The following is a 12,722-nucleotide window of genomic DNA, read 5'->3' on the forward strand; positions in this document are numbered from 1 at the left end:
TGTGTTCTGGATGTTTGTTTTTTTATTATTAATTTAGACTTTTGCAGGAGGAAAATGAGTTGGATCGCGGTTACTTTCCATTATTATACAGATGAATTGCCGGTTTTATCGGCGTGGCCCAGTGAAACCAGTTGGGTCGCGTCGAGAGCCCAGTTGGTAGGAATTTGACCCGTGACCTTTTCCTCTGTGAAGCTGCAGAGCATAACGGTTCTGCGCAGATGATTAACTCATTTTGGACAAAATCGTTCAAAAGCACCAGAAAACCACGTCCCCAAAATTCTACATAAATGGAACATTTCTCTCATCGGCGTTCAGCCAATATGAATTTCGCATATCCTTCATAGAAGTTGCTGAAATATGCTTTCAAATATCCCATCGAAAGAAAACCTCAGGGATGATCAGAACTTGAAACGGAGCTGCTAGATTAGTTTGTACAGCCCCATCGACACAAAACTGAGGTTTTTAAAATCTGCAAGCATTGAAAACTGTGACCACGGTGGTTAAAATGCAAAATGTGCAACATTTCTAATCAAACTCTGTGGAGACCAGCGCCAGATTTGGTCCCAGAAAGAGAAACGGTGCAACATTCACAAAATAAAACGAGATTAAAAACTTGGATGGAAGATCATGTAATTCAGTGGCAATAAATCTTGAACTTTGGTGTTGGTGCTGTGGGCCCAGTTGATTATTACATATTAATTAATAGACGGTCAGAATGGGGAGGGTTGTGCAGTTTTCAGCTCTAATGGTTGATGTACTATTTTCCAAACAGGGACTATTATGTAATTTTGTAATAATTAATCTGGGTCATCAAAACAAAAACAACAAAAAAACAGAATAATGGGTTTCCTCCTCAAGGATCAATAATCGGGCCACTTTTACGTAACATCGACGTGATCCGACTAACTTTGACTGCAGGATACAGGAGCATCTCTGCAGCAGAGCTTGTTGGTTTTTACGTGATGGAGCAGCTTGTTCCCTGCAGCTCTTCCCTTCTCTCTCTCTGTCCTCCTTCATGTGCTACTGATGAATAAATACTGCAAGTGCCAAAAATCTCTCTTGTTATTGCTCTGTAAAGCTGTTCTGAGTTGCCCGTTTAGTGTAAACCACGTAGACCCCCCCCTCACGTAGATTCCCCCCCCCCCCCCTCCCCTAAAGTAGATCCCCCCAGGTAAAATAAACAAGCTGAGGCAGCCTTTCGTTTTCTCCACAGAAATCAAAATCTGGAATGAAAACGTTTTTTTTACTGCAGCTCCCGATCAAAGAGTTCACCGAACTCTTCACCCGATCACTCGAAAGCGATGGACGCTGGAAGTTCGAAATTGTATTTGGATAAAAATTTTCACCTGCGTTTTAACATTTGATTCTTTTTTTTTATGTCATATTTTCAAGTCAAAGATCTTAAGTTGTCCTTTTATGCAGAGCTTAAAAGATTTTTGCTGTTTCCTTTTAGTCTTTCCTTTCAGACTTTATCATCTCTAGAGCCGTGCGACTCAAATGGTGAACATATATTTAGTAATCTATTACTGGACGATATGTGTGTGCTTATCGCTAAGACCACCGCTGCTCATTGTTAAGTATTATTATTATTGTATGTTTATTCCTATTACTTTATTCATTCATAGCTTTTATTGTGTGCTATCACAGCCTTAGGGGATGAAGAAAGTCTCATCTTCTCATCTTCTTTTCAAATATCCACTGTGATGAAACTGTTGAACGCCTGGAGTTTGAGCCGAGTCTCTTTCTCGTTTCTGATGAGGCGTTGTTGCATGACGTCTGGGAACACCCTGTTCTGGTTTTCAGGTGTGAACAGGAACTGATGTGCCTCTAGGATCTGCCACTCAAATTGTTCAACGCGCCTCTTTCCCTTTTTCTCGTCTGTGGCGGCGAGAAACTTTCCAACTACTTTTCAAATGTAGCAAAAGGGTTCAGTTGAATGTGTAGCACTTTGCCAACTTTCATTGCTCGGCTTCATTGCAGCAGTGTTCTAAAGTGCAGAAATGAACAAAACACAAACAATAAAACAATAACAAAAAAAAGGACAAAACAAGAAAAACCAGTATGAAGAAATCCTCCTCTTGCTCCTCCTCCTCCTCCTCTGTCATCCCCTAATATCTTCAGTCTGCAGGCTTGTTTGTCTTGCTGAACACCTTCAGGGTGTTAGCAGGACACACCAGAGCAGGAACACCTTCATCTGAAGATCATGAGCTGCAGAGGATGGCTGATGTGAGTACCAGGCTCTCGCCTTCAGGTCATGTCATGTCGGTAATAGTGTGTTGTGATTCACTGGCCCTCTGCTTATTTCCATACGCTCAGTGTTTTTTGTGTACATTTATATCTAACAGTTTGCAAAAAAAAAAAAAGTTTTAGTTTTTTAAAGGATACGCTTCATTTAATACACCAGCTTTGATCAGTTCTTGCAGTAAAAAAAACACACAAAAAAACTTATAACAAAACATTTCTTTGGGGTTTTTTTTTTGTTTTGGCAGGTAAAGAATTTACCTGACAGCCCCCCTCACACAAAAAAAACAAATATGCAAATATGAGCTAATTTTAAAGGACAACATAATTCCACATTTAACTAAAATTATTTTCAGTCTTCAAAATACAACACATTTTTTTTTCTCTAGTGCCACATGCTGCTTTTCTGGCGATGGCCTGAGGTAGAGTACAGTTGAGCACGATAAAGGAATGGCTCGGTGCCAGTGTACTTTGTTGAAAGAGAAAACTCATCACGTTAATGGACACATGCAGTCAGCCCACCCAAACTGACCTCACAGCCCCGTCTCCTCACTGAGATAAGCTTTCTGGAAATAAATGACAAAGCAGAAGAAACCTTTGGACAGAAATAAACATTTCAGTACATCTGCTCAGATGTTCTCGTGTACGTTTGCTTGCTGAAATGTTAACAACGTTCTGTTCGGCCCTTGAAGTCGCAGGAAATACCTGTGTGTGCTTTGTAGTACAACGAGGTTCTGACAAGAAAGGTAATACAAAAAAACCCCAAAACTCTTCATTTAGAGATGACAAAGATATTTGTCCTTGATTTTTGATGATGAACGATCAGATTTACTGTGTCTAGTTTTCTTGAAAGTACTAAATATATTGTTCCATGTTGGACTAAGGATGCTAAAGACCTGAAATAAGTAGAATAATAATAACATTAATAATAATAATAATAATAATAATAATAATAATAATGAGAAGAAGAAGAAGAAGACTGGTGATGGAGTTATTGTAACTTACTCTCACACTGAGGAAAAGTGTCTTTAGAGAAATCTGAATTAGCAGTGAGACATTTTTTCTGTTTCTCTGGATATTTCGTTCATGGAAACTGAGTTTTGTTTTTTAGAATATTAAAATAACATGTTGTGAGAAAAAAAGTAACTTTCTACTTGTTTTTAGGGTGGTAATGAACATCCATCCATCATCTAAGTGTTGCGTGGTGTTTCGCAGAAGTATTTATGATCACCAAACTTTAAAAAACGTCACATTGTAACCAGGAGTATGGAGGAAATGTCACAGAAGGAACAAGGTCTGATTAACGAGTCGGGGAGATAAGTGTACCTTTCTACAGACGTGATCCAACTAGTTAAGGAGGTGCACATGTATGCACTGTGCTTATAGTGCAAACATAACTGGGGTAAAGAAGATTAGTAAACAGCATTATGAAGATCAAGTAACACAGGACAGTCAGAGACACACTTGGACAAGTTTAACGCAGAGCGTCATGATCTGCGGGTCTTTGTGTTTTCTATTCTGTTCGATAATATTTAGTTGTTTTGTCATTTGCAATGCTGCCATCTATGGTTCACTCTGTTTTTAAGACTTTTGGCTCTTAAAAACTTATTGGCTTAGTTTCTTATTTCAGTTTTCATCTTTATCTTTTGATTTGGTGAATATATTCCTTTGGCGTCCTCCTTGGATTGTGGAATAAAAACACGTTTGGTTTTCATGTCACTGATCACCTCCCAGCAGCCATAAGCCAGTTGGTTTCACTACCTCCTTTATGGATCCTTCTACCTGACCTGCTGCTGCTTTTGCTTTTTCACCGCGGGTTAGCCTGTCTGCTGTCCTCACAAGTGTTCTTCAGTCTCTGTTGTTTCTCTCCTGCTCCTTTTTTCGTTAAGAGGCCCGGGAAGTCGAAATGGTCAGAAGAGTTTGAAGAGAGGGAGAGAAGACATGAAGATCTTTGATCGAGCCACTTCAGTGTCAACACAACAAATCCAGCCGGTAAAAGGCGCCTCACATTCGTAGGCTGCAGAACGGCAGCCGTGAATCGTCTGGAGTGATGGCGGCCGTGAGGGAGGAGAGGCTCGGAGGAGGCAGGAGGGCCTCCAGGGTCACAAATCTGCCAGAAGGCGGCTGGGGCTGGATGGTCGTCGCTAGCTGTTTCCTCGCCACCATCTGCATTCGGGCAGTGACGAGGTAACGGAAGGAATGTCCCATCCCGTTTTCTCACCGCATACAAAACCGCTTAGCATCTTTTGACTCATTATTTTATTGCTGTAGAAAAAAATAAAATAAAAAATGAAGCCAAAAGCACGACTCCTTCAAGGTGCCTCTGCACAGCACGTCTCATAACTTGGAACGATTTTAAATGTTCTCAAACCGAGTATCAAATTTTGCTAAGCACTTGAGTAAGCATATTTGCTATTTTAAATAAATACATATATTTAAAAGGTTAGTTCTTTTTACTACTCTCAGCAACACCAAATCTGCTTTAAAATGGTTAAATTAGTCAGTTTCATCCTAGCAACTTGCTCAAAAAGAAAACAAAAATTATGTGTGTGTTTAGCCAAGTCTACGTAAAACACATGGACCTCACTCTTTAGACCTGAGTCTTTGTAACTTTGTGAAACACTGTCTGGGACTCACTCAACAAAAGCCCTCGGCAATGAGACCATTATACAACCGAGAGAAACATCAATAGAAATCAGTTCAGTGAGTGCAGAGCTTGCAGATTACAGGGTAAGAGTCAGACCAATGAACTTGTGCCGGAGAATCCGTCCATCCAAAAAAAGGGCAGGAAGCTTGGTACTCGCCGGATTACCAAACATCCGCACGGAAAACTAAAGATTGGACTGAGGGAGGAAGCCAGAGTACCCCGAGAAAATGCAAGCACGTAGCATGTAGAAAGCAAATTTGAACAGACTCTTTACCAGAAAGGGCATTGGCTCATATACTCAACAAAAGTTAGGGATATCTGACTTTTTTTTTATAGACTTTCAGAATGCATTGAACATCTTCAAATAGTCATAGATCATCACTGTAGACTTTTTCAAAACTCTCAATGGGAGAATTTTAAACTTTACATGCATTTTGACTTGACAGCTGAATGTCCCTAACCTTTTGTCCAGTCACCAGCTAATCATGTCTTCACTGTCTCTAGCATTTGTACAAATTATTTCTTAAAAAAACGTACTACATGTTCTCTGAAGCTAAACACTAGTGGAATAATATACAGGAAAGTGTTAAATGACTAAGCCAAGTCCATCACAGTTGATGGTAAAACCGACAGGACTTTCTGCTCTGGTCCGTCCATACAGATGCATTTCCATGTTCTTCGTGGAGTTCCAGATGTACTTTGAGAGAGATTACTCCACCACTGCTTGGATCCACAGTATGATTGACTGCACCACCATGCTGTGTGGTAAGACATGCATCTTTTTTTAAAAATGCCTGCATATTTGCCTCATATAGTTAATACCTCTCTAACTCTTTTTTTTCTCCATTTTGTAAATTGGTCTGTCAAATAAAATGAAAGTAGATTAAAGTAAATGCACATACAGTACATGGAAGTTCACAGTTGCAATGCAGCAAAGTCAAACAGTTATTCAAAGGTTTCCATGATCCTTTTGTAAGCCACCATGTGTGTGATAAATCAAACAAAAAACAAAAACTAATCTATGTAAAATGCAAGTAAACTGTTTTTCTCAGCTCCTCTTGGTAGTTTCCTTGGGAACCGGTTGTCCTGCAGAGTAACAGTGCTCCTTGGAGGCCTTCTGTCCTCTGCCGGCCTGGTCCTCAGCTCCTTCGCCTCCAGTCTGGAATTCCTCTATGCTTCGTTGGGAATCCTCACAGGTACCAACCAATCATTTATGACACGGAAACACCATTATAATAATAATAATTAATATCTGTCACCGCAGACTAAATTAGGCAATCATTTTGGGTAAATTATTACCTGATATGTCTTAAAACAAGCATTTAACACTGTTAGAGGAAAAATAACAATCTGATTTAATTTAACCTACAGCTGCACCAATCAGAATTTTATGGCCAGTTTTCAATCCCTAGCTTTCGTAAAGCTGCCATTTTATTCTAATTTCTCTTTATGCAGCAAAATACGAGCAGCATTAAAAGTATTTTTTCTAACCTTACTGCTGTGAGTGGTCATCTATTATGCAAGAAACTGCTGTGAGAATTGTTGATGCAGAAAAGAACAAAAGTTCAACTTTTTGACCTGTCTGGACTCTTTTATTACCAGTTACAGTGATTAGCATGTGCAGCGTTATTAAGTGTAGCTGTGTTTGTGCAAATTCCTTTGTAAATGTAGACCCTAACCTTAACTCTGAGTTTTCCAAAAGACTACCAGCATTTCTAAATTGTGCGTGTTTCATAACAGTGAGAGGCTGAAAGCTCAAATGGGGAGAGCAGAGAAACTTCCTGCACTCCATTCATCATTCAAGTGAAAATCTTGCTCTCTCGCTCTCTTTCAGCTTTTTTATTTGCTGAGATCTATCTGTGAACAAACTTACCTCAAACACAAAGAAAAGATTAAACTTATAGCATCTGATAGTAACTATGTTAGAGCAATCATGATGGCATCTTATATTAGCTATTAGCGTGATTAGCGTTGTTAGCGTTACTCCCTGTAAACCACATGTGTCAAACTCAAGGCCCGCGGGCCACCATGTCATTTTATGTGGCCCCCCAGCGTTTTATAGGATCATGATTGACTTAAAATAGGTTTTCAGCACGAATTGACTACAAACTACATCTCCCATAATGCATTCCGATTGTTACCAGCCAACATTACGGCTTCTCGCCACTAGAGAGCAGCAGAGTCACCTCAAGCTGCTTATTGATTTTCCCAGCGAATAAAACTGAGACGTCGAAAAACATCAAAATGTCCAAGAAAAGAAACATCGATTTACAAGACTGTAAATGAAGATGTGTGTGAGTTGGTGTCAGGGCGGCAGCTAGAACTTTTTTTTGTTATCCGTTATCTTGACCGACAACATAAAAAAAATCGTTCATGTACTATTTTTATCCGTGAAATTACAACCATATTAACATCGGCTATTAAGTCGCATTTTATGCGGTTTAGTTGATATTCACCGTGAATCCAGATCCCACATTTCTCTCCGTAGTGACAAAAACTTCTGACTGAGGCCTCAGTAACTTTTAATAAAATAAATTAAGCGACTTCACTTAGCATCACTTCACCCGCGGGGGTCTGAACGCATTTCCTCCTCTGCAGAAAAATCTGCGCTAATTCATCAGTCAGTTGGATCTGTCTGATCCAAACAGATCAACTGAACTCTGAGTGTTTTGCCCTGTGCGCGGTCCGGTTTGCGCTTCTACCAGGATTTTTTGTTGTTGTTTTGCGTGTTTTCGCTTCTCCGAAACAGACAGATGTTACGTCTGCAGCTCCTCCAGAACGCCGCTCTCCTGGGTAATGTGCACCGAGAAGGCTCCATTTGTTAAATCTTCTGGATGAGTTACTTCCAGTGGTTTTTAATTCTTCGCAGCTGCGTCCGCAGTGGTTGAGCCAGCGGACTGCGCATGTTACGTCTAACTAACTTCTGCGTCGTCATTTATTTCCTCAAGATAAATTACCGGCTCCTCAAATGGATTAACACAACGTTGCATTCTCTTTAGTTTTATCTAGTCTGTAATGGAGACTTGAATTTAACGCGCCATTTCAACCAAAGGTTTTGAATGCGCTTCCTAACCAGACGCTCCAAAGCGTTATTTAACAATATAAGGTGTTTAATCTATTTTTAACATTGTATTTTCATACATTTATGCTAGGGCTGCCCAAGTCTAGTTTTCCAGAGCTACCATCTGCAACTTTATATGCGTTATTTCTCCATCACACCTGGATCATTGACTCATTATAAGCCTCTACAGAACTGAGTTGCTGCTGATGAGGGAAGTCAACCTTTTGTCTGGGGTGTGTTTTAGCAGGGATGCATGTAAAAGTTGCAGTCTGGAGAACTGGACCTGGGCACTCCTGATTTGTACCGTCAATGTGGCCCGTTGAGGGAGGCCAATATGCTGAAGTGGCCCTCGGTGAAATTGAGTTTGACACCCCTGCTGTAAACTGTGCTCTTGTGAATGTACATCTTTACATTAACTCTGAGATTTCCCCTCCATAAGGCTCCATTAGTTCACTCATGCAAAATATAGTAGGTTTTAGGACATTTTTACAAACTCTTTTTTCATCCTCCACAGGTCTTGGCTATGCCCTGAGCTACACAACGGCTATTGCGATGGTTGGAAAGTACTTCAATGAGAGGAAAGCGCTAGCTTATGGAATTGCTCTATCTGGTACTGACCGCCTTCACCTCACTGACCAACTCTCCCTCTTTTAGTTGCTTTTATTTGTATTTTGTGTCTTTTCTCCACCGTTTTGTTTTTATTTTTTTTGGAGATCTCCTGAAATAATTCTTCCTTTTAATTTCTCTCCAGTCCACATTCAAATCAATCCTAATGACTTTCTGTCCATGTCTCTGTCTCGCGTTCAGGCAGCGGCATCGGCACCTTTCTCCTGGCCCCTGCAGTTCAGCTGCTTATCGAGCATTATTCATGGAGAGGAGCTCTGCTCGTCCTGGGAGGATTTGTTTCCAACCTATGCGTCTGTGGCGCTCTGATGAGGCCGCTGGAGCAGAACCCAGCTGAAAGGTCAGCCCTGCGCAACATCACTGCTGTTATTTACTCTGTCATTTGGTTATTCTTCACCGTACGGTTCGATTCGGCCAAACAAAAACAAAAAACAAGATACAACCAGACGGCAACAAACAACGGGGTCCACAGAGAAGTTTTTAGTGCTGCAGAACTTGTCCAGATCCCACACATGCTGGACACAAGACTGTTCAAGCAGCCCTCTGTTTACCAAAATAATGTTTTCTTTCTTTTTCTGTGCACAAAGATAAACTTGATCCTGATTATGAAAATACATTTAAAATACACTTGGAAGAAACCCAGTCAACATAATATCTACGCTGAAGGCAAAAAACTTCCTATTTGATGTTTTAGCTGCACCTGTTTTGGTCAACAGGTGGAGCTAGTTGCTCACTATTGCAGTTTGTAGTAAATTAATCAGGTTCAAAGAAGGATGTCACCCCTGGTTAGAGAGTGTCACAAGCCTTACAATGAATCAATCTTTTACTGTTTTAGAAAACTCTCCCAATGAAACATTAAGAGAAAGTCAACCTTTATTTGCTTGCAGTAATTCAGTGGCAAAACTAAAATCCAGGGTGAAGAATTTCTCGTTTTTACAGAAGCACCCCTGCCACAGCTGTATCCTCCCTTCTCTAGCTCATCTCACAAAATTCCCCTCATAATTCAGGTTGTAGGACTAAAGAAGACACATAATTTTGTGTCTGGTGAATCTTTGGATATTTCCTTAATTTGGTGGTTTCTCAAAGAGCCACTCACTGAAGTGCAGAAGTTGTCAGATTTTTATGTAAATTACCTGCAGACCTACAGCATCTGAAGTCCTCCGCTTGAGGACTTCAGATGCTGCTGCTTGAAGTTCTGCCCACAAAATGTTGTAGCCCTAAAATCAGCCTTATCAAAACTGTTTGTCCAGAAATACATATGAAGTCCTAGGAGCAGCTAGCCACAGGCGATGTGGTAAACAGGTGGAAGAAGATGCTTGGTCAGATGAACAGAATTAAAAAATTTTGCGCTGTGGGTCCAAGTCCAGACTTTAATAAAATCAAGTAAATATTCCTGCAGGGTGTTGTATCCAATCATTTTATTTCTTGGTTTGTTTTGTTCTATCTGAAGGATATGGGAGAACAACGTGACAAACGTGGAGAGAGCCTGCATGACTGCTGTGCTGCAAACTGAACTCACTGAACAAGCGACCCCTGACTGGAGCCGAGAGGACCCGAAGCAGCAACAAACCCCAGATGTGGAGGACAAACCGGGCCTCGTCATCGTCAATGAATCCTACAAGAACATCGGACTTGAGAAAGACAAGCCTCAGCAAAGTTTCACACTGTTACCAAGCCCAAAGCCGACTGCTGCCAGCGTGATGGATAAGAAAATGGCACAGTGCCTCCTGTTAAGCAACGAGCTGGACACGATGCTGGAGGAGACGGGCTTATCAGGTCCAACGACTCCGGACAGCAGCAGGAAAGATGAAAAGACAAAGTCAAGCAACACCTGGATGAAAGCTAATGAAAAAAGAGACAACTCCATATCTAGTGAAGTGAAATCGACAGACGACTTCAACGGAGCAACTCCTACTGAACCGTTGGTCTCCTCACAGCCGTTGTCCAGATCCCAGTCTTTCTTTTTTAAAGCAAAGGAAGAGTTTGGCTTCCTGTGGATCCCCAGATTCTTGGTCCTGTCTGTGTCCTTTGTGTTTCTGGCGTTTGGCTGCAGCGTTCCAGTGGTTTACCTCGTCCCTTATGCTCTGAGTGTCGGGGTGGAGCACCAGCACGCCGCCTTCCTCATGTCAATATTTGGTGTCAGTGGAATTGTGGGCAACATCACATTTGGATGGATCACAGACAGGACGTGAGTGACAAATGGAGGCTTTAATCGTTAAATCAAAGCTCTGTCGTAACCGTCTTCCTCCCCTCCAGGTGTCTGAAGAGGCATCGCCTGCTCAGCTACATAGTGGCCATAAGCATGGAGGGTCTTTGTTGCGTGTTCCTGCCCTTGCTTCGTTCTTTCCCACTCCTGGTACCGTTTTCCGTTTTCTACGGATACTTTGACGGGGCGTATGTGGCGCTGATACCAGTCGTGACTTCTGACACTGTGGGCTCCACCCATCTTGCCTCGGCCTTGGGTGTGGTGTACTTCCTGCATGCCATCCCGTATCTGGTCAGCCCACCTATAGGAGGTAAGAGTTACTCAATAATTGTTGTATCGCATATGTTTTTTTAATTCTGAATTTCTTAAAGGGTTAGGGTTTTATGTAAAGTTGACATTTTAGAGCGTTACTCCGTCTATTCCCTCATTGAAAACATACCTGAAGTGTTGCTTTGACTCCTTCATGCATGCAACCATTCAGCTGTGCAAAACTCCTGGGTGGTCCTAGCACCGCCTCCGAGACGAAGCTCCTCCTCTGAACTGCAGTTTCCAAACTTCTGAGCTTCTGCCTCACAGAGCGAACATCCCTCCCCCCCATTTAGTTCCTTCAGACTAGCCAGCAGCAATTAGCAAACACCTGATGGAACTGCACGTCTGCCGAGTTCATTATGTGAGCTAGGTCTCAGTTCAATGCTGGTGAAAACTTTGTTAAAAGGGTTCAAGAAGAGCTTGGTTGTGAGGACTTCCTGACGGTGGAGTTTTAAGAAGAGCAGGAGTTTCTTAAAGAGACGAAGAACCAATTTCAAGGTGTTAAAATATGAAGCCAAATTTCTTTTAAGTCATATTTGATATATATGAACATATATAAAAATACATGGCATTTTTTATAACAACTTGAAGGTAACAGAGTTAATTGGTTGCAGTACAAAATGGCACTATGTGCCTGAAAAATACATAATACTGCCCCTTTAAATAAGTAAGTTTGCTTGGTATATCTCTTTTTCATAAAAGTGAATAAATTTCTAAACCCCCAGAGCCTAATCATTGTAGATGTATCTCTTTGTATAATATTAGAAACATAATTTTTTTACATATATATTTGCAGATTAAACAAGTTTGCATTCGTGTCTGTTGACACATCAGCTAATCTTAGTTTTGTTCATTTCCCCTTGGTGAGTGTTAGTAAGAATATGTCAATCATTATGTGGCTCTTTTTCTTCCTTCTTCCCCAGGTTGGTTTGTAGATCAGACTGGGAACTACGCATTAACCTTCTTCATCAGCGGTGCTTCCTTCTTCCTCAGCTCTCTGGTCCTTGTGGCTGCGTCTTTAGCTACGCGTTTGATGGCGCTGTGCAAAAGAACTCTAGGTCAAGGAAAACACTCAAGGGAAACAAATCGGTCGAAGATTGTGCCTGTTTTCTCGCAAAACGAAATGCACACGGTGCCTTTGCGGAAGCATTAACACCCCTTGAGCTTTTTCCCCATTTTGTCACATTACGACCACAACTGTTACGTTGTTGAGATTTTATGAGTTAAACCAAACACTGCCGAGACGCGGAAGGAGATGGAATCATGGTTTTTAATGGTTTTCTATAAAATTTGGAATCTGTGACATGTAGTTGTATTAGTTACTCTGACCCTTCTAATAAAAACCTCGTTTCAACCAACTCTCTACGGAAATGATGTGTGTTTGTCAGTGCAGTTAAGTCGTTTCTTCACGAGTTTGATCGGGAACATTTAAGAACAAACATCATCATGAAGACTAAAGAACACAGCAGACAGGTCAGGGAAGAAAGTTTTGAAGTTTAACGCAATTATCTCACAGAGCACGGTTCTGCTGCCCATCATATGAAAATGGAAACTCAGTAGCAGAACTCCAAATCTACCACAAAAATGTATAAACATGTGTAAACTGTACCGGAGTAAACTAGCGCCATTTGCAT

At 41.1% G+C, this 12,722-nt stretch overlaps 1 protein-coding gene across 1 annotated transcript; it reads left to right on the forward strand.

Annotated features, from left to right (window-relative positions):
• Window positions 1-1,653: 1,653 nt before the first annotated feature.
• Window positions 1,654-12,447, forward strand: LOC103476442 (monocarboxylate transporter 12-B). The gene is made up of 9 exons (XM_008428804.3): window positions 1,654-2,226; window positions 4,133-4,428; window positions 5,550-5,653; window positions 5,941-6,084; window positions 8,464-8,559; window positions 8,757-8,913; window positions 10,024-10,761; window positions 10,830-11,089; window positions 12,012-12,447. Exons 2-9 carry the CDS (start codon window positions 4,292-4,294, stop codon window positions 12,239-12,241), a joined length of 1,866 nt encoding a protein of 621 aa, XP_008427026.2. The 5' UTR covers window positions 1,654-2,226; window positions 4,133-4,291; the 3' UTR covers window positions 12,242-12,447.
• The last annotated feature ends 275 nt before the right edge of the window (window positions 12,448-12,722 follow it).

The sequence above is a fragment of the Poecilia reticulata genome, chromosome 15, assembly GCF_904066995.2.
Source record: "Poecilia reticulata chromosome 15, P_reticulata-male-v2, whole genome shotgun sequence".
Taxonomy (NCBI): Eukaryota; Metazoa; Chordata; class Actinopteri; order Cyprinodontiformes; family Poeciliidae; genus Poecilia; species Poecilia reticulata.